Raw genomic sequence first — 27,305 nt, 5'->3', positions numbered from 1 at the left:
CTGTCATCCAGACTCCCACCCACAGATGGAATACCTAAGGACAGTGTAAGGTGGCGCACCTCCTGCCAGTGCCAACGTGATGGCAGGAAGAGGTGGGAACCCTGGTTGATCTATGTAGTTAAAACCCTCAGACACCCATGAGATTATTTGTGCTTGTAAGAGGGTTCAGTATTGTACTTCAAGTGTTCATAGTATTATTTAGAATGCACAGTTGCTATTGATTCATTTATTGAGTGTTCCTACCAACAGGTTTTCTACCTCATTCCTAACTTCCTAACTTCCCATTAGGGTCTGGTGACATCAGACCTCCTTCATTTTCCTGAACAGTGTTGTACACAAGTTGAGCCCCCATTAGTGAATTTAATTCATTGCTGATTGGAAGAGAAAATATGGCATCATTATTATTAGGAAAACTTCAGGGCTGGGGGCTTTAAAACACTTACACTGCATGTGCAAGGTCCTGGGTTTGATCCCCAGCGCCACACAAAGAAAAATACACACACACACACACACACACACACACACACACACACACGTAGTGTTTAGTAGAAGAGTTTCATTCTTATGTTCTGATCTACATCTTCATGCTTGTCATTTCTTAGGCACTCATCATTTCATAGCTAAACAGTGCTATTTTGACTTATTCATATGCTGACATTGTACAACCATTTTATTATATCAGGACAGTAAACTTATTAAGTAATTTGATGTAATAAAATTCAGTTAGTGAAAAATTTCCAAATATTTTACTTTTTTTTTTTTTTTGTAAACAAATGGGATACATGTTGTTTCTCTGTTTGTACATGGCGTAAAGGCATACCATGTGTGTAATCATAAATTTACATAGAGCAATGTTGTTTGATTCATTCTGTTATTTTTTCCCTTCCCCCCACCCCTCCCACCCCTCTTTACCCTCTATACAGTACTTCCTTCCTCCATACTTGCCCCCCTCCCTAACCCTAACTCTAACCCTTCCCTCCCCCCCATTATGTGTCATCCTCCACTTATCAGCGATATCATTCGTCCTTTGGCTTTTTGAGATTGGCCTATCTCACTTAGCATGATATTCTCCAATTTCATCCATTTGCCTGCAAATGTCATAATTTTATCATTCTTTATGGCTGAGTAATATTCCATTGTATATATATACCACAGTTTCTTTATCCACTCATCAATTGAAGGGCATCTAGGTTGGTTCCACAGTCTGGCTATTGTGAATTGAGCAGCTATGAACATTGATGTGGCTGTATCTCTGTAGTATGCAGATTTTAAGTCCTTTGGATATAGGCCAAGGAGTGGGATAGCTGGGTCAAATGGTGGTTCCATTCCAAGTTTTCTAAGGAATCTCCACACTGCTTTCCATAGTGGCTGCACTAATTTGCAGCCCCACCAGCAGTGTATGAGTGTACCTTTCTCCCCACATCCTCGCCAACACCTGTTGTTGCTCGTATTCTTGATAAACGCCATTCTAATTGGGGTGAGATGGAATCTTAGGGTGGTTTTGATTTGCATTTCTCTTATTACTAGAGATGTTGAACATTTTTCCATATGTTTGTTGATTGCTTGTAGATCTTCTTCTGTGAAGTGTCTATTCATTTCCTTAGCCCATTTGTTGACTGGACTATTTGAATTCTTGGAGTAGAGTTTTTTGAGTTCTTTATAGATTCTGGAGATTAGTGCTCTATCTGAAGTATGATTGGCAAAGATATTCTCCCACTCTGTAGGCTCTTTCTTCGCATTGCTGATAGTTTCCTTTGCTGAGAGAAAGCTTTTTAGTTTGAATCTATCCCAGTTATTGATTCTTGCTTTTATTTCTTGTGCTATGGGAGTCCTGTTAAGGAAGTCTGGTCCTAGACCAACAAGGTGAAGACCTGGACCTACTTTTTCTTCTATAATCTGCAGGGTCTCTGGTCTGATTCCGAGGTCCTTAATCCATTTTGAGTTTAGTTTCGTGCATGGTGAGAGATATGGGTTTAGTTTCATTCTGTTGCATATGGATTTCCAATTCTCCCAGCACCATTTGTTGAAGAGGCTATCTTTTCTCCATTGCATATTTTTGGCCCCTTTGTCTAGTATGAGAAAATTGTATTTATTTGGGTTTGTGTCCGTGTCCTCTATTCTGTACCATTGATCTACCTTTCTATTTTGGTACCAATACCATGCCGTTTTTGTTACTATTGCTCTGTAGTAGAGTTGAAGATCTGGTATTGCAATACCCCCTGTTTCACTCTTCCTGCTAAGGATTACTTTAGCTATTCTGGGTTTCTTATTCTTCCAGATGAATTTCATAATTGCTTGCTCTATTTCTGTAAGGTACACAATTGGGATTTTAATTGGAATTGCATTGAATTTGTATAGCACTTTAGGTAGTATGGCCATTTTGACAATATTAATTCTTCCTATCCAAGAACATGGAAGATCTTTCCATCTTCTAAGGTGTTCTTTAATATCTTTCTTTAGTGTTGTATAGTTCTCATTGTAGAGGTCTTTCACCTCTTTTGTGAGATTGATTCCCAAGTATTTTATTTTTTTCAAGGCTATTGTGAATGGGGTAGTTTTCCTAATTTCTCTTTCTGAAGATTCATCACTTATGTATAAAAATGCGTTGGATTTATGGGCATTGATCTTGTAACCTGCTACTTTACTGAAATCACTTATGAGTTCTAAGAGTTTTCTGGTGGAATTTCCAGGTTCCTCTAAATATATAATCATGTCATCAGCGAACAGGGATAGTTTGAGTTCTTCTTTTCCAATTCGTATCCCTTTAATTTCTTTGGTTTGTCTAATTGCTCTGGCCAGAGTCTCAAGAACGAAGTTGAATAGAAGTGGTGAAAGAGGGCATCCCTGCCTTGTTCCAGTTTTTAGGGGGAATGCTTTCAGTTTTTCACCATTTAAAATGATATTAGCCATGGGCTTAGCATAAATGGCCTTTACAATGTTAAGGAATGTTCCCACTATCCCTATTTTTTCTAGTGTTTTGAGCATGAAGGGGTGCTGTATTTTATCAAATGCTTTTTCTGCATCTATTGAAATAATCATGTGATTCTTGACTTTAAGTCTATTAATATGGTGAATTACGTTTATTGATTTCCTGATGTTGAACCAACCTTGCATCCCTGGGATGAAACCCACTTGATCATGGTGCACTATCTTTTTAATATGTTTTTGTATGCGATTTGCTAAAATTTTGTTGAGAATTTTTGCGTCAATGTTCATTAAGGATATTGGTCTGAAATTTTCTTTCCTTGATGAGTCTCTGTCTGGTTTAGGTATCAGTGTGATATTGGCTTCATAGAATGAGTTTGGGAGGGTTCCCTCCTCTTTTATTTTATGGAATACTTTGAGAAGTATTGGAATGAGCTCTTCCTTAAAGGTTTTGTAGAACTCGGCTGAGAACCCATCTGGTCCCGGACTTTTCTTTGTTGGTAGGCTTTTGATGACTTCTTCTATTTCAGTACTTGAAATTGGTCTATTTAAATTGTTTATGTCCTCCTCGTTCAGTTTAGGCAATTCATATGTCTCTAGAAACCTGTTGATGTCTTCGAAATTTTCTATTTTGTTGGAGTATAGATTTTCAAAATAGCTTCTAATTATCTTTTGTATTTCCATCCTGTCTGTTGTGATATTTCCTTGTTCATTCCGAATTTTAGTGATTTGGGTTTTCTCTCGTCTTCTCTTTGTTAGTGTGGCTAAAGGTTTATCAATTTTGTTTATTTTTTCGAAGAACCAACTATTTATTTTGTCAATTTTTTGTATTGTTTCTTTTGTTTCAATTTCATTGATTTCAGCTCTGAGTTTAACTATTTCCTGTCTTCTACTACTTTTGGTGCTGGTCTGTTCTTCTTTTTCTAGGGCTTTGAGCTGTAGTGTTAGGTTGTTTATTTGTTGAGTTTTACTTCTTTTATTAAATGCGCTCCATGAAATAAATTTCCCTCTAAGTACTGCTTTCATAGTGTCCCAGAGATTTTGATATGATGTTTCTTTGTTCTCATTTACCTCTAAGAATTTTTTAATTTCCTTCCTAATATCTTCTGTTATCCATTCATCCTATAATAGCATATTGTTTAATCTCCAGATGTTGGAATAGTTTCTGTGTTTTACTCTTTCATTTATTTCTAACTTCAATCCATTATGATCTGATAGAATACATGGTAGTGTCTCTATCTTCTTGTATTTGCTAACATTAGCTTTGTGGCATAATATATGGTCTATTTTAGAGAAGGATCCATGTGCTGCTGAGAAGAAAGTGTATTCACTCTTGGTTGGATGGTATATTCTATAAATGTCCGTTAAGTCTAAATTATTGATTGTGTTGTTGAGATCTATGGTTTCTTTGTTCAATTTTTGTCTGGAAGATCTGTCCAGTGGTGAGAGTGGCGTGTTAAAATCACCTAGTATTATTGTGTTGTGGTCTATTTGGTTTCTGAAATTGAGAAGGATTTGTTTGACATACATAGATGAGCCACTGTTTGGGGCATAGATGTTTATGATTGTTATATCTTGCTGATTTATGCTTCCCTTAAGCAGTATGAAATGACCTTCTTTATCCCTTCTGACTAACTTTGGCTTGAAGTCCACATTATCGGAAATGAGGATGGATACTCCAGCTTTTTTGCTGAGTCTATGTGCATGGTATGTTTTTCCCCATCCTTTCACCTTTAATCTATGGGTATCTTTTTCTATGAGGTGAGTCTCTTGCAGGCAACATATTGTTGGATCTTTCTTTTAATCCAGTCTGCCAGTCTATGTCTTTTGATTGATGAATTCAGGCCATTAACATTCAGGGTTATTATAGAGAAATGATTTGGTTTCCCGGTCATTTGGTTCATTTTTAAAATTTTGTTTATTTATTTGTTTGACACAACTTGTTTCCTCCTTTATTTGACAATTCCTTTAGGATAATTCCTCCCTTTGCTGATTTGCTTCTTTGTTTTTCATCTCTTCCTCATGGAATATTTTGCTGAGAATGTTCTGTAATGCTGGCTTTCTTTTTGTAAATTCTTTTAGCTTTTGTTTATCATGGAAGGATTTTATTTCATCGTCAAATTTGAAGGTAAGTTTTGCTGGGTATAAGATTCTTGGTTGGCATCCATTTTCTTTCAGGGCTTGAAAAATGTTGTTCCAGGCCCTTCTAGCTTTTAGGGTCTGGATTGAAAAATCTGCTGATATGCGTATTGGTTTCCCCCTGAATGTAATTTGGTTCTTTTCTCTCACTGCCTTTAAAATTCTGTCTTTATTTTGTATGTTAGGTATTTTCATTATAATGTGCCTTGGTGTGGGTCTGTTGTAATTTTGTGTATTTGGAGTCCTATAAGCCTTTTGTACTTGATTTTCCATTTCATTCTTCAGATTTGGGAAATTTTCTGATATTATTTCATTGAATAGGTTGTTCATTCCTTTGGCTTGTTTCTCTAGACCTTCCTCAACCCCAATAATTCTTAAATTTGGCCTTTTCATGATATCCCATAGTTCTTGTAGATTCTGTTCATGATTTCTTACCATCTTCTCTGTTTGTTCAACTTTGTTTTCAAGGTTAAATATTTTGTCTTCAATGTCTGAGGTTCTGTCTTCCAGGTGTTCTATCCTATTGGATATGCTTTCTATGGAGTTCTTAATTTGGTTTATTGTTTCCTTCATGTCAAGGATTTCTGTTTGGTTTTTTTTTCAATATCTCTAACTCTTTATTGAAATGATCTTTTGCTTCCTGTATTTGCTCTTTTAACTGTCGATTGGTGCGATCAATCAATGCTTGCATTTGCTCTTTCATCTCATCGTTTGCTTCTCTGATCATTTTAATTATGTACATTCTGAACTCCTTTTCTGTCATTTCTTCTGCCATGCTGTCATTGGGTTTTATTGATGTAACATCTAGATTTGTTTGCATCATTTTCTTTCCTTGTTTTCTCATATTGTTCAGGTATCAGTGGACCGCTGAGATATTGCAGATTTCCTCTGTTGATTTACAATGTCCCTGAAGATTTCTATATATATCCCCTCTTAGCCTTCAGTAGGCTGAAGTCTTGGAGGAAGTTGATAATGCGGTGCTCCACAAGGAAGCTGCCTCTCTAGGAGTGGTGGCCTTCAGGTGGGGTATATTCCCTGCTAGTGGGCAGAGGTGCCTCCACTTGTTGACCAATGGTCATCCAAAGGGGACCTAGGCTGTGGGCTGAGGCAAGGCCTGTTTGGGCCTGTGTCTCTGGTTTTACCGTCCTTGTGGGGAAACCTCACCAGGCAGGGAAGACTCACCCAGTGGGGAGGTCTCGCTGATCAGTTTCCTCCTAGAGGTTCCCCTCAATTTACAGCTACTGCCTGGGCTGGGCTGCCTTCCTCTGCAAAGTTCCCAGGGGCCCGGCCCTACCTCCTGGGCCTGGGAGCCTCACCCTTCGCAGATGAATCTCCTTAGGCTGCCCCTCCTCAGAGAATTTGCCCACAGGCCTGGAACCTTCGCTCCGCCCTAAGCCTGTCTCTGTGCGGCTCTTCCACCCAGAAGCCTCCTAGATCCTGGGACCCTGCTCTGCACCTAATCGCCTGGCTGCGTGGCCCCTCCTCTGAGCAGCCACCTGTGGCCCCGAACAATCGCTCTGAGTCCCAGAGACCCGCCACAGGCCTCTTCCTCCAGACAGCCGCCCAGTATGCCGGTGCGGTCACTAGGAGTCCAAGAAACTCACTTCGTGCCTCCTCCTCCCACCAACCACCCGTAGCCCGGGGCAATCAATCACTCCAAGTCGAAGTGACCCTCCCCGTTCCTCCTCCTTCTCCAGATAACCCCCCGGGTGTTCAGGAGCAGTCCCTCTGAGTGGCTCTGAATCCACGTGACCCGCTGCACGGGTCCTCTGGGCACCGCCCGGAGCTCAGGTGCGGCCACTCAAGACCAAGCGTCCCACCACGCTTCTCCTCCAGGCAGCCCCCCTGTGTTCAGGAGCTGTCACTTTAAGACCAAACAACTCACCACTCGCCTTCTCCTCTGAGCAGCCGCGTGGAGCGCTAATGCAGTCACTGCGAGTCCAAAGGACCCGCTGCGCTCCTCCTCCTTCTCCTCCTCCTCCTCCTCCGGGCAGGCCCCGGGGTTCAGAAGTGGTCAGAGTCCAAACAGCTCGCCACGCAGCCCCTTCTCTGGCAACCGCCTGTAGCTCTGGTGTAGTCACCCGAATCCAAGCGGCCGCGCTCCTCTTCCTCCTCCTAGACCTCAGGGCAGGCCCCGGTGTTCAGAAGCGTCGTTCTGATTCCAAACAGCTCGCCGCGCAGCTTCTCCTCTGGCAACCGCCTGTAGCTCTGGTGCAGTCTCTCCGAATCCAAGTGGCCACGCTCCTCTCCTCCTCCTCAGGGCAGGCCCCGGTGTCCTGAGTCCACACAGTTCTCCTCGCCACTCTTCCCCTGGGCAGCCGCCGGAGCCCCAGTGGCTGCTCCGAGTCCCAGCGCTGTGCCGAGCGGCCTCCTTTACGCGCTCCCAGCTGTCCGAGTTCACTGCTCCAGCGGGGGGAGGGGCGTCTCGCCGGCAGTTCTACTTCACAAAGTTTCCTGCGTTCCGGGACCCCCGTCCCATCCGGGATGCCCCCCCAGGGGGTGAGAGTCACCCAGCTGCTTTGAGTTGGTCCCAAGCGTCTCAATATCTCCTCTTTTGAATCCTGAGTCCTGGAGCAACATGAAATGCAGCCACCCTCTAGGCCGCCATCTTGAAAACCCCCCAAATATTTTACTTTTAACTTGGGCATTGGAGCACATATTCTCCTTGCATTTGCCCATCTATGACAGGTGAGGATTCTGGGTGCCCTCTGCTCTTTGATAATCCAAGTTTGCCATCCTTTGTGTTATTTACTATGTATCCAGGGAATCAGGTTTAATTTGAAGAGTGATGCTTTAGTCAGCTATTCCGCTGCTGTGATTAAAAGATCTGACCAGAACGATTGTGGAGGAGGAAAAGTTTATTTGGAGGCTCATGGTTTCAGAAGTCTTGGTCCACAGAAGGCTGGCTCCATTCCTCAGGGCAAGGCTGAACATCATGGCAGGAGAGGGTGGCGGAGGGAAGCAGCTCACATCATGATCAGAAAACAGAGAGTACACTTGCCAGATCCAATTTTATACCCAAAGCCATGCCCCAGTTCCTACCTCCTCCAGCCACACCCTACCACTTCAGTTACCTCTCAGTTAATCCCATCAAGGCATTAAATCACTGATTGGGTTAAGGCTCTTACAAGCCAATCATTTCTCCTCTGAACCTTCTTGCATTGTCTCACATATGAGCTTTTGGGGTACACCTCACATCTAAACTATAACAAGTGACAAATAGGGGTAACTCCTGGTTTTTCTAACTCAACATAGCCTGTCTCAATCACAGTCACCCCAAATTTTTTTTTTTTTCTTGGTTGTCCCTGTCTTTAACAAATAGCACTGTGGTCTGCTCAGTTGTCTGTGTAGAAGCCCTAACGCTTCCCTCTGTCTCTCTTCTGACATCTAGTCAGTTTTGCTCTTGAAGCCCGCTCACTTCTCTACCTCTCCACTGCTCCCTCCCAACCAAAGCTGTCACCCCTTCCTGGGACTGGCATATCACCCTCCCAACTGGGCCTCCAGTGGGCGCTCAGTTCCGTATCCTCTGCAGCCAGAGGGAGCTTTTGGCGAAGCAGATAGGATCAACAGAGGCAATTCTTCCCTTGGTAAATTCCAGACCCCAGCAGTGCCAGCAAAGCCCTGTGTGTGCTGGCCCCTCCTCTGGCACCCTCCCCTTGCTCTCTTTGCTGGGGTGTAGTCACTGTCTTGCTCTGGATTCCTCAGATGCTTGTTCCCTCCCTCCTCCAGGGCAGGGTACATTCTGTCGCCTTCTCTCCAGCCCCTGTTTAGTATCTATCTTCTTCCTTACTTGCATTAGGGCAGAGATGATCTGCTATTCACTAGCCATGACTCACAGTGCTTGGAACATGAGTGCTGATAAGTATTAATTGGTTGGTTAAGCAAATGAATACAAATAAAATCAAAGGCATCAATAAGGACATTTAAAGGACTTACACTATTGTCTGTCATAAAAATAGGATGTAGTATATTTGTGCTCTTAGCATATGCCACTAGTGTGTTGAGCACTGTGTGTGGAATATCTTATTTATTATAACAATCCTGTGAGGTAGGTACTTGATATAATCTGGATGTCAAATGTCCCCCAAATCATAAAGCCATGTGTTAAAAGTTATTTTCCTCAGAATGGATTTCTCAGGAGGTGGTGGAACCTTTAAGAGGTGGGGCATAATGGGAGGTCTTTAGGTCATTGGGGGTGTGCCTTTGAAGGGGATTGTGAGACCCAGCCCCCTCCTTGCTCTCTTTTGCTCCCTGGCTTGTAAGGTAAGTCATTTTGCTCTACCATTCTCTCCCACCATTGTGTGATGCTCCCTCACCACAGGCCCAGAGTGGTGGGGGCTACCTGATCATGGACTGTAACCTCCAAACCTTCAAGCCAAAATAAACCTGTTCTCTTTATCAATTAATAGTCTCAGATGTTATGTTACAGTGATGAAAAGTTGGCTAACATAGTACTATTATCCCACTTTTCAGATGAAGAAAGTGAGGCACAGAGAGGTTCAATAACTTACATATAATGATAGAGCTAATTAGTGCTAAAACTGCGACCGTGCCCTGTTTCCTCTGCTATCAGTGGAACTGGAAATACCCATTTGCTTTGTGGGTGGGCTATGCTAGTGCTTCTCAAGCATTCTGTTCCAGGTCATCAATGGTGGATTATAGTATGTCAATAAAAGGTCAAAATAAAGTATCCAGTTCCAAATGATTCCAAATGCAGTATAAATATCGAATCTCTATATTTACTGAACTGCAAATATAGAGATTGTATAATTACTTGAATAATTAAAATGTCAAACTACATAATTTTTAGGAAATCTTTGAAACCTCTCTTTCCTAGAGCTGGAATATTACTGTTTTCTTGATCATGTCTGTTTCCAGTTATTTTGTAGAACATTCTTCAGTTTAGGTTGTCTATGTTTGTTCCTGTTCTCTAAGCTTCCATAGCATTTTTTTTTTCCTTGAGTCAGGGTCTCACTAATTTTCCCAGGCTGGCTTCAAACTCACCACCTTCCTGCCTTGGCCTCCCATAAAGCTGGAATTACAGATGTGTGTGCCCACACCTGACCCCCCATTCTTTCTTTGCTATTGTCTTAAATATATTTTGAAACAACATGATTATGTGTGGAAGGGTGAATAGAAACAAGAGGAGAATGATAAATAAAAGCTAATTTTTAAATCCTCTATTATTGTGCTTTCTGTGTGGCATTGTCTATTTATGTAAACTGTGGAGCGTAGTAATACTGAGTCTTATTCTCCTCTGGAACTCAAGCTCTTGGCATGGTGCCTGGCACATGGGCACTTAACTAGTTACTCAGATATTTATAAATACATACAAACCAGTAAGCAGCAGAGCCAGAATTCAAACCCAGGGCCGAGGGCCCCAGTGCTGTGTGACTCAAAGCTCATAATCTTTCCAACCCACGGTCCCCCCACCCCCCCGCCCACCATCTTTCAAAGGCATAGGTAAAAAGTATAGAACAGAGTGACTCCATCTCACAGAGATGGGATTCGAACAAAGGAAGCAGAAAGAGGATGCTTTCACCTTAGGAAGAGGTTCTTGTCTAAGAACTCAGGAGGTGGACTGAGCCTTATTGAAAGCTGGCAGCCCCCTAGTAAACACTGCACCAGCAGCTGCATTGGTGAAGAAAGGGGTCAAAGTTTTGTGTACTTTGAAAATAAAGCTGCAATACAGTCTATCCTTTCAAAATGGTCCAATATTGTTGATTAAAAAAAAAAAAAACCCAGGAAATAGAAATTCTCATACATTATAGATGGATGATAAGCTGGTACAATCTCTTTGGAGAAGAATTTGGCAATAATTCATAATTTAAATTGCACATATCCTTTGAACTAGCATTTTCAATTCTGGATGTATTTTCTATAGAAATATATACCATTAATTTGTAGTTGCATTGTCTATAACAAAAGATTGATAATATGTATAACTCATTAGAACAAATAAAAGAATTTTAAAAAAAAGATTGACAACAACCTAACTGTCCAGTAGGGATTAATTCAATATATTATTGTATATTCACTCATGAAATAGAATAGTATGCAAGCCTAAAATATTAAGCTCTTCTCTGTCTACTTATGTGTGATTTTTGCCAGTATAAATGTTTTAATTAGAAGAACATTGCCGTTCATGTTTTTTAAAAAAGCCTATGTGAGTACATATATTTGTGTATGCATAAACTATTTCTGAAAGAATTCCCAAGAAACCAGCAGCAGTAGTCGCCTCTGAGGAGTGAAGCTGTAGAAAAGATGAAACACACCAGTTTTTTATTTATATCTTTCAAGTATTTTCCTAGGAATCTTAAGTTACCTACTCTCAATTAATGAATTAGTAAATAAATAGTTAACTCTATAAATACACTTGGAAGTTGCATTTTTAATTAGCAACTGTTAGGTTTGATAGTTTCAGATTTGCAGAAGAGTTGCAGGAATACCACAAGAACCCCCTTCCCCATCCCCACCTCTTTCTTCATTTTTCTTGCACAACTAGGGATTGAACCCAAAGCAGGTGCTCGATACTGACTACATCCCCAGTCCCCCCTTGTATTCTTTACCAACCATTTGCATTTTGCTTTGTTTCTCAGCTTCTCTTTTTATGTTTTCCTATGTGTATGCAATTCTTTTAACCATTTGAGAGTATTCTGGAGACAATGTGCCCTGTTACCTCTGAATAATTCAAGGTGTGTTTCTTAAGAACAAGGACATTCTCTTACTTAACCACAGTACAATCATCAAACTCTGGAAATGTAATTTTGACACAATTCTAGTATCTAATTCATGTTCAGATTTCATCAGCTGCTCCCATAAAACCCTAAATAGCAGTTTTTTCCTCTCATCTAGGAAATAAAAACTGTTACTGTGCTGTGCATTTAATTGTCATGTCTCTTTAATTTCCTATAATCTGGAATATTACTGTTTTCTTGATCATGTCTGTTTCCAGTTATTTTGTAGAACATTCTTCAGTTTAGGTTGTCTATGTTTGTTCCTGATTAGATTGTTTCCGTGGTTTGGAAGGATGCCACAGAAGTGATTACTGGACCTCCTGCATCTTATCAGGAGGCCCTGCTGTGGTCTAGGTTCTCAGCTTGCTGAACAGGAAACTGTAGGGTCTGCTTTAGGGCACACCTGGATGCCTCTGGGCCATAGCAGCTCCTGAGCTGGGACCTGCAGTCCCTGAGCTCATCCTTTCTTCTCTTCATTTTCACCAGCCAACTTCACTGTATCTGTGAGACTTTCAAGAATTTTCAGAAGTATCTTACACACAGTCTCCCAGCTCCTTGCTTCTTATAAGTGGTTGATTAGGAGTATGCAGTGGAGACATTTTGCATATCTCTTTTGCCAGTTCATACCATATACTATCAACTCTCTGGAAGGAGTCTTTCATCAGATTAGAGAATCAATTCCAGGAACTCCAGAATCAATTTAGAAAACTCATTCTGAACATCACTCCAGAATTTTAAAAAGTTCTTAAAATCTAACAACTCTGGGTCCCAAAATTTGTATTAGTCCAGGTTCTCCAGAGAAAAACCAATAAGCTATACTCTTTTCATGTCAATGCCTTATGCATAGAGAGAGATTTCATATAAGGCACTGACTTATGCAATGGTAGAGACTGAGAAGTCCAAGATCTGCAGGAGAGCCAATGGCGTATCTCAAGTCTGAGTCCAAAGACCTCAGGACTGATAGGGTCAGTTCCAGTCCAAGTCAAAAGGCAGGAAAAGCTCAAAGATAGGCAGAGAGAAAGAATTCTTTCTTCCTTAGTCTTTTATTCTATTCAAGCCTTCAACAGACTGGGCAATGCCCACCCACATCAAGGAGGGCAATATGCTTTATTCAGTACACCAATTTGAAGTTGAACTCATCCAGAAACACCCTCAGAGACATAAGCCAGAAAAATGTCATCAAACATTTCGGCACCATGTGGCCCAGTTGATTCAATACATGAAATTATCCATCACAGGTACATATGGTGGTTTGTTCCAATATTAATGATGTTAATTTCAGTCACTTGGTTTAAGTAGTCACAGGCTTTCTCTACTGTAAAGTTATTATCTTTACCTTTGTAATTAATAATTAATCAGTGGGGAGATACTTTAAGGCTATGAAAATACCCTGTTCCTCATCATACTTTCAACTACTGATGTTAGCACCCACTGACAATGTCCCAACTCATGTCATTCTTTCTATATTTATTCCTTGGCATTCTGCCTTAAGGAATAACTTTTCCTTCTCTCACAGACTTCTTTACTTACATCAGTGTGTATCTGTATTCAGTGGATTGTAATCTGTCAACTCATCCTTATTTTAATGCTGACATGGTCCCAGGTAGGTCCCAGCAGGAATCCATTCATGTTGCCATTCTTTGAGCACTTGCCTACTTCCTGGCTCAACCGAACATTCCAGATTCTTCTTGAAATTTCCCTGTCCCAGTGAGGGAACAGTTTATCTCTCTGGAACCCTGAGTTCTTTTAGATAAGAAAGATAGTATTTGTAAACCAGCATCTGGGTGTTATTCCTGTCAGCTCTCCCAGTGGACAGGACACATACAGTTGCTCCCTCCTCTCTCTGCTCCTCACATACCATGAATTCCTACCAGTACCTACAATTTCAGTCAACCTCACATGTTCTGCAGCCTCCTTCTCCAACAGTGAAAACCCTGTCCCAGAGATTGAATTGGAGTAGGTACCAGAATTTTATTTTTCTGGGATAAAACTTGATATTTATATCTAGATGATATGAAGTTGCACGTGTGAAGAGAAGAGTAGAATGTTTTCTGTTGGGATATAGGTATGTGGTCCATCTTTTGAAAACCAGGTGACATCTTTATCCCTCTCCTCCAATTTTGAATGTCATAAGGGCCACCAAAAAGAAAGGGGGAGGTAGAGGGGGAACCAATCACATAAATGGGAAGGGGAATGATGGTAGATGATTTAAGCCTCATAACCTGAATTTCCTCTCTAAGTAAGTTACATTCTCTGAGAGAAAATGGAGGTGGGCCCAAGAGCATCATTCATTCATCACTTTGTTTTTAATTCATTTAACCATGCTTTACTCACGCAGGCCCTGTACCGCCTGCTGAAGATGACACAATGAACAGGAGGCTAGGTGTGGTCTCTGTTCCTCTAGAGACACAAAAAACAAGTAAGCAATAGATTGTGGTAACTGCTGTGAAAGAAGCAACAGATGGGATTTAGGTGGGGAAAGGGCTTGTGTTCTAGGCCAAGCATAAGCCATAGCATAGGTGGCCCCAGGTGAGCCTCTCTCTGGGGTCAGATTGGCTCGAGATGGAGACTTCTCACTGCAAAGCTAGAGGCTAGCGATTTGCAGTGAGATGCTGTTTTAAGCTCACTCTTGCTACTCTTGCTGCTTCTTGTGGAGAAGGGGTCGGTGCGGGTGGAGAGTGGTGTAAGCAAGTCCAGGTACCACGATGTCAGTGACTTCCTATCTCTGTACACACTGTTCACTCTCAGTTCTCTTCATTTGTAGGTTAAAAGGTGTATCTTATTGTTGATTTGATTGTGTTTCTTTAGTCCTAAGGAAGACTAAGACATTTTCACAGAGTTCATTTGGTGTAATCAGGAATATTCTAGGACTGCTTTTCCAACCTATTGCCTCACAGTCTTGGAGGTCGGAAGTCCAAAGCCAAGGTGTCAGCAGAGCTGTGCCCCCTCTGAGACCTGTGGGCAGACCCTCCCTTGGCTCCTCCTGGCTGCAGGGCCCACAGTCCTTGCTTCTCTGACCTGTAGCTCTGCCTTACTCCAGTCTCTGTCTGTCATCACATTGTGTTCTCCTGTCTCTGGCTCCACAGGGCATTTCCTCTTCTTATAAGGTCACCAGTCATGTTGGACTAGGGTCCACCCTAATGACCTCAGCTTAACTGGATTACATCTGCAAAAACCCTGTTTCCAAATAAGGTCACATTCGCAGAGACTAGGTTTAGGACTTCAACAGATCTCTTTGGGCAACACAGTTCAGCCACACATTAATGATCTGGAGACTAGAAATCCACCCCACCCCAACAACTAGTCCATTTTCCAACATTTACTGACATTTTCCATTGGTATTTTATTTACTGTTTCGAAATGTCATTTTATCAGATACTTAAATCTTTAGGGACACCAACTGTGTGATCTCCATTATCTTCCACTTCTATAACTTTCTTCATTCCACTTTATTTTTCCATTTCATTTTGCTTACTTTTTCCACCTTTTCTTCTTTTCCCTCTCTATTTTCAGCAGGGTCCATTCTGCTTTTTATGAATTTCATAGCTGTGGGTTTTACTTTCTCTTCCAGCTTCCTATCTGTCTGTCTCTCTCCTCTCTTTGGTACTAAGGATTGAACTCAGGGGCACTCAACCACTGAGCTACATCCCCAGCCCTATTTTGCATGTTTTTTTTAGAAATAGGGTCTCACTGAGTTACTTAGTGCCTCACTTTTGCTGAGATTGGCTTTGAACTCTCGATCTTCCTGCCTCAGCCTCCTGAGCTGCTGGGATTACAGGTGTGCGCTCTCTTTAATGATTTTAAATAGGATTTCTCTTTTCTAATGGTGTCTTCTTGATACTTGTTTTGACTATGCTTTCTTTACAGTCTTTGCTTTGATATGGAAGTGTTTAAAATTATTTTTCTACTTCATGACCTATTTCATCTTGGGGAGTGTGGGGTTCTTGATCTACCTTCTGTTTATCAAATTCTTTTTTTCTTATAACATCTTATCATGAATCCCATTCTGATTCCCTCTGATTATTGTCACCTTTGAATAGATGTGGTTCACTCTGGGTTATTTATCCAAAGAGTGTGAGTGCGAAATTGTTACAGTGCTGGGGCCTTCCAGGAAAATGGGGCAGTGCAAAGGCCCCCCTGCTAACCCCGATTCCTGTGATCAAGTCAAAAAGATTTCAGACATGTCACTCCGAGTAACAGGCATGAGTTTCTTAGAAGGGGTAGGAAAGGGGAAAAGGAGACGCTTTCAAGGGAGAAGTGGGTTCTCTTAGAGAGGAGAGAGACTGCATGACTTTCCTGAGCTTCAGTTTTATTGGAGGTCCCAGAGAGGTTTCCAGAGAGTCCCACCCAAGTTTACCTCTGGATTTTCCACAGCAGGTTAACATCAGACCTTCAGGTCCCCACTACCATGACAACTTTAGGTCACTTTGGCCCATGCTGACCAGTTCTAATTGGATGGAACCTGTTCTTACAGATTTTATGGTTGGGGGAATTATCCTTATCTCCCTGAATTCTGAGGCCTGTTTGGGATAAGGGTCACAGAAGTCTCCCGCTTGAGGGTAACTGTGTTCTTCTTATTGGAATTTAGGGCCTGCATGTTTCCTGCAGATGACAGGTAGTTTGCTGAGGAATGTAACATATCCTGTCCACTTAAGCCAGGCAGGGCTGCAGGTAAATTGCTCCTCAAGAGTGAAAGCATGTGGGGGTCAGCACAATGGGCCCAGTCTGGAGCAGTTCCTCCAGCCTCATGTTCCCAACCCTCCTGTCTGTCTGTCCCGCATTGGAATGACCAGTAGACCCTGGAGTCTGGATTCCGTTGTTTCTAAACCAGCACTCTGCCCTGAAATGACACACATCTTGCCTGACAAGCAAGTCCCATAAATATGCTGCAGGGCTTCTGAAATAAATCTTCATTTATTGAGATTATTCACTACAAGGGTGATTGTACCTATTTTTTCTATTTTGCCTCAAAACTCTGAAGCCTGCTTCTTGAAAAATAATAATTTCTATTTGTATTTTCATTTACCCACTCCTTACAGCTACTCAGAAGTTTCTAATGGGGCTCGTTTTGTCACCTGCATACTGTGAACATGCCTTTCTTGGTGAGAGGCTTTTGGTTTGGCTGCTCTGGAACTCTTGACCTACATTTAGAGGTTAAGGCCTTAGATTGCAGAGGCCTGTCCTCACCTAGGTCTGGTTTCCATAATATTCTACAGCCCTTCTTCATATGGATATATGAATATATTGTATATATATTGTATAGTGTACATATATATCTACTGTAGTTCAGAGTTGTGGCTAGTGTTTTATTTCATGATTGGTAACACTTTTCTGTAGTGGGTTTGATTTCTTATTCTTGATTTTCAGAGAGTGGAACAGGGCAAAGATATCCTTACTTTATCCTTCTCAAACGGGAATCTTGGGCAGTGTTTGATCCTGGAATCAATCCTAGAGATTTTGAGTATTTAAGAATGGTAGAAAAGGAGAAGGAAACAAAACAGCATGGAAAGGAAAACTGTAAAAGTCAGAAGGAAACCCAGAGAATATGAAAGAATATGACCTCCCAGAAGCCAAGAGAAGAGGGTGTTGAGAAAATGGGACGCCATGTCCAACGCTGCTGAGAAACTAAGACAGGCAGCATAGATGACCAACCAAGGAAGTTAGCAAGATCCCTGAGAACTTACTGTGGAAAATTCAATCAAGATTTATTGAAGAAGGCCTCTGTAGACAAACCTCTCCTGAGAAATAAGGGTGTTTGTAGCCACTTAAGGTTTCATCTGCACTGGGATGGAAAGGAAGTCAGGTCAAATCCTGTGATTAAGCAAGACTTATTCAGAAAGTCTAGGTTCCTCGTGAAACAATGAGTAATACCTATGGGAAAAAGATTTTATTAAACACATGATAGATCATTTACAGAGAATTTTCCTCCTGAATATGATTGATTATTCCATGTAGGTCAAGAAGTCATCCAAGGCTATCAATTCTAATAGTAGGTGAATCTTAGAAACCTCAAGAGAACATTTGAAACATAGTCTGAAATAAATAAATTCTTTTTTTTTCTCATGCCCAGCTCAAAGTTATATATATTTTTGTCCCTTATGTTCAGTAAGTTTTCAAATTCTCTCCAGTTTCTTCTCGAAATAATTTTCATTTCTCTTTCCCTAATATCTACTATCACTCCCCTCATTGAGCACCTCATTGGCCTCTTTTAACTAGAAAAGGTTTTGCTAATTCTTCTCAACTTGGCTTTCAAAGCCTATCATATCATAGCAAATCCTATTTTGTTGAACTTTTCCAACTGTTCAGTGACATTCTGTAGCTCTGGTGAGGCCAACCACTTCCCTGTTACACACACACACAGCCGTGTATGTCTCAGTAGGGTCCCACACAGTCTGCCCATGACTCATAAGGAGCTCACGTCTTGACTTCCTACTGTAGATGCTCTTGAATACAAGTGACATTTGCAAGTTAAGGAGGCTACCTTTAAAATAAAAATGAACATTTCAGAGTTCATTTCCAAAGGGCTAGTATTCTTCAAAGGCATTATCTTTATAATTTTTCCATTGCTACAAATTCAAAACTTTCTAGAATCCCTTTGTTTTCTTTAAAAGCTAATGAAAATATCTAGCCCTTTTAAGAAATACTTTAAGTTTTTCTTAAGTTTAAAAAAAAAAACTCAGTGACTGGGGCTCAGTGGCAGAGCACTTGCCTAGCATGTGTGAGGCACTGAGTTCAATCCTTAGCTCTGCATACAGAAATAAGTAAATAAAGTCATGCTGTCCATCTACAACTACAAAATTGTTTGTTTGTTTTTTTTAGTCAGTGACTGTTAAGTAATTTTAACCATTTGGGGAATTCTAAAGGGGGATACGAAGTGAGCAAAGGTCAGAATCTCAATGTCAGAGGCAGAACATCAAGAATGACTCCCTCAAAGAACTGCTTGGGCTTTTGAAGAATGAGTGGGAACCCACACACACCTGCAGAAAGAGACCAGGAAGAAGGTGTGCTGGGCAGAATGAACCCCACCGGCAAAATCACGAAGACCTGGTGCCTGTGGGAACTGTAAATAGTTCATTCATGTGAGCAAGGGTGAAGGAGACCATGGGGAAGGTTTTGATGGGTGGAACTTTTGATGCTAGTTAGTATTTAAGCAAAAAGGAACATGCAGGTCAGACCTTACGTGCCCTGCCATGACTCCCAGTATTCCTTATTGAAAGTAGTTTGTTGTGAGAGCCTTTGACACCACAGTACATGCTTTTATTACCTCACCTATCATACTCTATTGTTATTATTTATTTAGTATTTTCCTGTTCTTTTTTTTTTTTTTTTTTTTTTTTTTTTTTAATGCCGAGGGCTAGGCCCATTGTCTGACGCAAAACAGATACTGAATATATATTTGAAGAGTGAATTACAAGTTTGTCCTAACAGGTTTTCCCTCTGAGGTCATAGAAATGCCTTCGTGTAACAGATGGCATAATCCTGTTTGTCATCTAGGATAATTACTGCAGTTCCTCCAGAAAACCTTCCTGCTTGCTCCTTATCCTGAACCTATCGAAAGCAGGTAGAAATCTTGAATTGGTGTTAAAGTGTATATTAGCACCATCTAGTGGTGATTTTGAGACCTAACCAAATTGAAAGTTTGATTTGATAGAATTTCAAATAAGATGTGCTTCTAATGTTTTGCAAATTGTTGAAGCATTATATTTAACATGGTATTTTTCTGAGTCTCTACTATTTATCATCAAGATAATAGCTATGCATGATTTATAATAGTTACTGATTGTATGCATGCATTTTAATTGCATTTTATAAACATGATGCCTAGAGGTTTTGATAAACTTTTTTTTTTATTGGGGCTGAAATAGCATTTCAGAAAACAATGATCTATTACTGGCTCTAATAATTAGTGCAAAAGAAATTGTATTATTGGAAAAACCTATAATCTTAGAACAACATTCTAATGCATACATTATTTGTTGTGTCTCCTAGTCATGGTGTACTAGAATCATGAGGTAACTTTCCTGACATGCTTTTGTTCCTTTCTGCTATTTGTACCTCTTTGAGAAGTTTTTGAAGACTAAGGAATCTTGTTGTTTTAATTATTTTCCTTGAAGATACCTGGTGAGCATACGCTAAAAATTGGCAGATTAAGCCAGAAACACTTGAGTGATAAATCTTACTTTTTATTATTTTGTGAGTCTTTAAACCTGAGTTATGTAGGCATTTTTCTGGTGACTTGTAGTTTATTGACCACCAAGGGAAGCAATCAGATTATGATCATGCCTCAGGTGTACTAATGGGTGTGATTTCATTAGCAATGTTAATAAAAACCTTTATTAAAAATGCCCTTCATGAATAACATATCAGAATTATAAAGATTAATTGCCTTTTCTTAAAAAGTACTTAATGCCAGAAGGATAGAGGAGTGTAATTATTGCCATTTTACAGATGGAGAAGCTGAAACACAGGTAGTGTTAAGTAGCTTTTACAAGGATTCACTGCTGTTAAGTTTACAATATGAACATTCAGACTAAGATGAAAAACTCCAAAGTCCGTGATTTCAACTACCTTGCAAACTTTCTAACAGTGAGGAGGACAAATAGGAAAACCCCAAATGAAAAATGCATAGAAAACCTCAAAGTAGTTAACAACTTTTATTTAAATACTAACTAACTACTTGGTAAAAATCTTGGTTCTAACTTATTATTGACATTATCTACATCTGTTTATTTCTACTCCTAATTATAGCTGACAACCTCAATTCCAGTCTAAAGGAAGTTCAAAGATCTTGCCTTTTGGTCCCCAAAGCTTAGTTATTCCCCTGCCTGTTGGCCACACAGCCAGGAGCTGAGAGGCGTGTTTTCTGGGGAGCAGCATTGGAGCCTGTCTGAGCACTCCCCTCTCTCAGCTCTGGGATGTGAGATACAGCTGCCCCTCCACATCCACAGATGCAACTAATTCTGGATCAAAAATATTGGGGGAAGAAAATTGCACTTATACGGAACATGTACAGACTTTTTCCCTAGATGATGTAGTATAAGAACTGTTTATATAGCACTTACATTGTGTTAGGTATTATGAATAGCCAAGAAATGAGTTAAAGTATAGATTCTATGCAAATACAGTGGAATTATATATAAGGACTTTAGCATCCACAAATTCTGGTATCTGCTGGGGTGCTGGAGCCAGTGTCCCTGGATACTGAAGGACAACTGTGTGTGTCCACACCTATGCCTCTCAGCAGGCTGAGTGTGGTGACAACCACTTGTGTAGAAATGGTCAAGCTCTGGTTCACACATGTGTGTAGGTATGAATTACTGGGTAAATAGTGGGTATATACAGGTTTTCTATGTTTTATGTTAAAGATTTTTTCTTCATGCAAATTTATGGATATGTATTTATTATTGCAGTCGTGGGGTGTTTACTCTTTTTCTTTGTTCTCTGTCCTCCTCCCACCTGCCCACATGGCCTTCCTCATCATAAGCCTTTATCCATATCACCCTACTGTGTGTATCCAAGGATGATTGAAGCAACATATATTCTTCTGCATTTTTCCAAGCACTCATCAAATATATCTATGTACACATGTGCATACAAATGCGTACATGATAGCTTTTTAACCTTTGCTTTTTGGGGGAAAGACTGGATCATACTTCAGATACTTTTAAAATATTCAGCCAGCTGTCCCATTCCTTAGACTCTTTCCCGCAGGAATAAAAGCCCTGATTTGTAAGATTATGTGTCCACAGTAATTTCTGCAGTATTGTTCATAGTAGCAGGAGGGAAGGGGAATCAATGACTAGACTGTGATTTATCTACACCATGGGATTTTAGGCTGTCACTAAAAAAATAAATTTCATTTATACCAGACAAAAGTGTCTCCTCTACCATTTGTTATGGATTTTACTGTTTTTAGTCCTCTCCTGACATTTTATCAAGGTTTCAAGTAAGAGAAGAAATACATTTATACTTGGACAGGTCTCTTTATAATTGAAAATGTGACTGAGTGAATTTTAAGACCTGGTTCAATATTATCTCTTTTCCTTCTAGAACTCTGAGATTTTCTTCTGCTAATTTTACTTTTTTCTTCCTCTCACCTATCTCTATTTTGGAAACAGGAAATATTTGCCTCCAATAAGTTAAATTTTTCTTTCTTGCCAATTTTTAATCCTGGTCTTTTCTGTGTCCTCTGAAGGGCATAGCCTCAAATGTGGTCTCTAAAAGCAAACTCAGAATCAATGGCACATCAGAAGTTGTTGCTGGGATATTTGGACTTGCCTGGAAATAAGAGACTCTCAGGAAAGAAGTAGCACTTCATAACCATAGCTGTGTCTTCCTTTTCTTTTGCTCCCATACAGATTTGAGAAGGGGCGCATCTACACATTCATTGGCGAAGTCGTCGTTTCTGTGAATCCTTACAAGTCGCTGAACATCTATGGGAGGGACACAATTGAGCAGTATCGAGGCCGTGAGCTCTATGAGAGACCCCCTCATCTTTTTGCCATTGCCGATGCTGCTTACAAGGCTATGAAGAGGCGATCAAAAGACACCTGTATCGTGATATCAGGTATTTAAAGGGGGTCCCTGGTATGTCCAAAGTCAAGGTGTATTGTATTCGGTACACAAAGATCACATAGTTGCTGACTGTGTGTGTGTGTGCACAGACATGCGCATGCCCATGTGCAGTACTGGGAGTCAAACCCAGGGCCTTGTGTGTGCCAGGCAAGTACCCTACCACTGAGCTACACCCTGGCCCCAGTGAAATCATCTTTTAAGGCAAAAACCTAAGCAATTTTATGGGGAAAAAAAAAGTAATGATTATTAAGTACCAAGTTATTTATGTCATTTCTGATCATCCACTAGTCTTGGTTCTAGTAGCTAAGATGGGAGGATCATTTGAGCCTAGGAGTTCAAGTCCAGCCAGGGCAATGTTGAGAGACCCCATCTTAAAGAAAAAAAATATGTTACGCTTGTATGACTTCCAGTCAGTTTGTAAATCTACAAACAGACTTACAGTTTGTAAGTCTGGCTCAGTCAGCCAGCATGGAATATGCTTCCTCCTATCTCCAGCACATAAAAGTACCAGATAAATGTAACCAAAACATTTTAAAATAATAACAGAATGAAATCAAGAAAATGAAATACTGAGATTCCAAACAGAAGAATAAACTCAAAGTCAGATTGATGCTTAGGAGCTGGTGTGGAGGCACATGCAGAAATAGGCCTTTGGAGCTCATATCCTGAGCTTTACAAGGTCCACTGAGGAAGGGCCTAAGCTACTGCCCAGAAGAAGTGGAGCTGAGCTACCCAGATACCTCAGGCCCTTCAAGGCATTTCATGTAGTGAAATGAGAACTGGGAAATATCAACATCAAAATTTAAAATTGTTCTATTGAAAATTAGTTTAATCTTAGTTTAAATTAAGATGTTAAGTCTCACACAATTCTTTCCTGCAGGGGAAAGTGGAGCCGGTAAAACAGAAGCCAGTAAGTACATCATGCAGTACATTGCGGCTATCACCAACCCCAGTCAGAGAGCCGAGGTGGAAAGGTAAGGTCCTGACAGATGGTGGGAAGGCGGGGTACTGAGGGAGCCCCATCCTCTGTACAGACTTGTCAGGGCCTAAATGGACAGGTGTCAGATATTTTTTTGATAATTAAACCACTTTGATTCTCATATTGCCTATCATCTCTCTCTGCTTCTGTTTATGTTGCTCTAGTTCTAGATTTGTTTTTAGTAGAAAAATGCTACTCTAGTAAGTTTTGCTAAATTATAATTTTAAAAATTACTCTGAAATGGTTGCGAGTGTCCCCATTCTAGTTTACCACTGCTGCCTATGTGCAGTCAGGAGCTGTTATAATGTACTGGGGTAGGTTTTCATTGTCCAAGCTGTTGTAAGTTCCTTGTTCCTTGTTTGTTTTGTTTTTAAACTGTGTTCTGAGTGAAGCTCGTCTGGAAAGCCTATTGGTGCCTTCCCATCATCGCTGCCACCAGAACCCACCCCTGTTGGAAGTTTTAAGTAAGGTTCACCCCTGAAAGGGCCTTGTGCGACCACGCTGCTGCTCATGCTGAGATGAGCAATGCAACCGTCTGCAGTCAGCCCTGCAGGTTGGACAGCGCAGGCATGTGGCATTTAATCAACAAACACCGAAGAATGAGTGAATGGGCTTTAAAAGGCGTGGTTATCAAGCGAAAAGACTTTCTTACTCTTACGTGGCACAGCAGTTTGGGAGAGAAAGAGAGTAGTTTCCTAATGGGTGGCAGCTTCAAAGGAGATTGTTAATTCCCCGAAGTCACACCTCACCTGGGCATCACAGTCTTCATTTTTATGACGGGGAAGACAGGGAACTAGGCTGACATACAGAAGAAAATTTAGACTCAGTGACCCTACGTGGGTTTTCTCTTTCCATCATTAACTGAACAGGATTGCCAGGTCGGAAGGCATTCTTCTTAATTGTGACATAGTCCCACTTCTGATTCTGACTTTGCAGTGTAATTTGACAAAGATGAGGATTTGATCAAGGTTTCCTTATTTCCTTAGGAGCTCAGGAGACTAGCCAAGAACCAAATTAATTTTATTTCTTGGAGTAGAGTAAGGCATGTAAACACTTACTAGTCTTTCACAAGCATATCTTACCATAGTTTTATAGTTTCCTTTCTGAGCAGAAAGTTTCCACACACATTATACAACTATACTTTAATTTGTGAGGTAATAAGGTCGAAGGGTCACTTGCGGTATTCCTGGAAGGAACAATGGATCTGTTCCATTGAGCTGTTTCAGAGGCTGCATTTCTGCAGGTGTGCTTGAATTTTGTCAGAGAAGTCAAAACAAGGATATAAGGACTAGCATGAAGTTAAAATGTATCCACTGGGGAAGACTACTCTATAAAAAGTTAGCATTCATTGAGTAAAAAGCACATTCCATGGCTGGTACAAAGGTGCAATTTCACACAGCTTCAAACAAAATAAAGAACAATTCTTAAATTAGTAAAGATCAAATTTATGGGGAATAACTAAGTACAATAAAATGTCACAATTCTAGGCTTAATAAGCAAGTTCTTTTAATTTTTTTCTCCTTTACTATATCATCTGTTCTTTTTCTTTTCAGAACATACTTTCTAAAATTTTTTTTCTTATAGAAATAAAACATATTCATTTAAAAGAAAAACCAAAAATTATTGAATTAAGTTGAAGGTAAAAGTTCAGTGAAATCTCACCTGTCTACCCCATCAACCTCTAGCTAAGATCACATAGTGGCATGTGCTGTTCCCTACAGATCTATAAAGATTTACTAACACATGTTTATGTGCACAAACATTCCCTGGGTGTGTGTACATATAAACACACTCAGGTCCTGCAATACATATTATTTTTCAATTTGATTTCATATTCATTGGTACATTCTGGATACCTTTCCATATCAGTATATATTGATGTACTTCTTTACTTGTTAACATCTATGTAGCATTTCATTATATCAGGAAACAAAAATGTATTTTATCTGTCTTCTTAGTGCACATTTAAGTTGTTTGTATTTTCTTTATATCGCAAACAGTGCTGCAATCTGCATCTTTATGTAAATATTTGCATATGTTTTAGCAAAATCCAAATTTTTTAAAAGTTCTAATCTCTGCAACTCTTTATAATGACTTTCGCTCATCTGTGTTAAAGAGTGAAGAATATGCTGCTTAAGTCCAACTGTGTTTTGGAAGCTTTTGGAAATGCCAAAACCAACCGTAATGACAACTCAAGCAGGTTTGGAAAATACATGGATATCAACTTTGATTTCAAAGGAGACCCTATTGGTGGGCATATCAACAACTACTTATTGGAGAAGGTAAAGTGTGCTTAATTCTGAGGATAATGTTTATAAGTTCTGAATGTTTTTTAAAAAAATAATTATATTTATAGAATTTAATTTTTTAGCTTTAAAGTAGTTCTTAATCCTTTTCTCCCTCCTCAAGTTAGCTTTCTGTGGTAAGATTCTCCTTTTGTGTTTTCTTATTAGCACTTATAATATCAAGTTGGAAAAACTGAGGGATTTGGTAGATTCAGATTTCGGAGGGCGGGGGGCTGTATGTGGTGGGAAGCGAAGGGGAGTGAGCACAAAATTCTGGGTCAGGTTTAACCAAAAACCAACTAGGCCTCGTCAGTTCTTATCTTTATACATCTCCGTCTTCCATTTTAATTAATTTGAAATTTCCTTTCCTCCTTAGTTTCTGTTCATTCGCTGCTTTGTAGTATCATCTATGTACTCTGTGATCTTACATCCTAATTATGAAGCATACTGTATCTGGTCAGTGAAAATTTGGAATATGTTTTACCTGCCTAAGTGAATGTTAGGCCCAATTTCTAGGAGAGTGCAATTAGAACTTTCCTCTTGGGACTGCCAGAAAGATTGTGTCCTAACTAATCTTGATCCTCACTGAACCTGGCTGCAGGAGCACACGGTGTTCATCCCTGAGTCTCACAGTTAAGCTTGTGCTTTATAGAACTGATCTCCACCTGGAGTTGTGCTATGACCTAAGGGGACATGCCTTCTCAGTTAAGAGCTTTCCATCCCATTTACCCTGTGGCTGCTTTTATGGCAGTATAATGCAGCATGATCTCTATTTTTGTTATATTGAGGTCAGAGTGTTAAGGAAATGAGTGTTTTATCAGAGTCAGTTGAAAAAGGACAGGAAATGCCATGTATTATCAGTCTTTTTTTACAAAATATTTCATGGCTTTACGTACATGTTTAATGAAAAGAATCCCTTCAGATGAACACACAATTTGAGCCCTCTCCTAACAGCAGTCTTTCTGGAACCATCTAAGGCAGGCATCTCTAGGGACTGATCTTGCACAACTGGTTTTATTACAGGATATATAGCCTTGCTCTTTAAAATGCCAGCAGACCCTGGGGAGGGGAATGTTGAGAACTGTCCTCCCAAAGCATTCCTTTCTGTTCTCCCCACTTCCACTCTCCATCCCTCACAAAATACTATCTTTAGGCTCCAGGTTTAAAAGAAAAATCAAAATAGCTTCATTGTTCAGAAAGTTTTAGGGACCTCTGTTTTAAGAATTATCAGAAAGGCACCTGGGTAACAGGGAAGGCCTAGTCTTAGATGAGCACTATTCTGAGTCTCTAGGAAATTGAAATGCACTAGAGATGCAAGATTCCCTAAGAAAGTGGCTTCTGTTTTATTTTATGGGTACATTTTCAGATTAACCATTTGAATGTATTTTTCCTTAGTCTCGAGTGATTGTACAGCAGCCAGGAGAAAGAAGCTTTCATTCTTTCTATCAGGTTAGTAATCTCCTGTTGTGAAGAAAATTGATCATCTACCCAGCTGCTCCAGAAACTGGTATTTTTATATTGAGCTGTCTGCTGTCCCAGCCCTCTCTGATGCCCACTCGTCCACAACGCATTACAGATGTGTACACACATGCACACACCTTACCTGACTCCTTCATAAGAGATCAAATTAGCATGACCATTGTGAGGGCTGGCAGATGGTAACCA

General features: G+C 40.3%; 1 protein-coding gene across 1 annotated transcript in view; it reads left to right on the top strand.

The window, feature by feature from the left end:
• The window catches only part of MYO1D (myosin ID), a 323,486-nt gene that overhangs the window by 66,691 nt on the left and 229,490 nt on the right, over window positions 1–27,305 (top strand). Inside the window, exons 2-5 of the mRNA XM_079130441.1 lie at window positions 22,160–22,368; window positions 23,257–23,350; window positions 25,472–25,637; window positions 27,036–27,089. Coding sequence (XP_078986567.1) covers window positions 22,160–22,368; window positions 23,257–23,350; window positions 25,472–25,637; window positions 27,036–27,089 — 523 coding nt within the window. The remainder of the gene's footprint in view (window positions 1–22,159; window positions 22,369–23,256; window positions 23,351–25,471; window positions 25,638–27,035; window positions 27,090–27,305) is intronic.

This window comes from Sciurus vulgaris (genome assembly GCF_902686455.1).
Source record: "Sciurus vulgaris genome assembly, chromosome: 3".
Lineage (NCBI taxonomy): Eukaryota > Metazoa > Chordata > Mammalia > Rodentia > Sciuridae > Sciurus > Sciurus vulgaris.
Note: the sequence above shows the minus strand (reverse complement) of the source record. Positions and strands in the feature narration are given on the sequence as shown.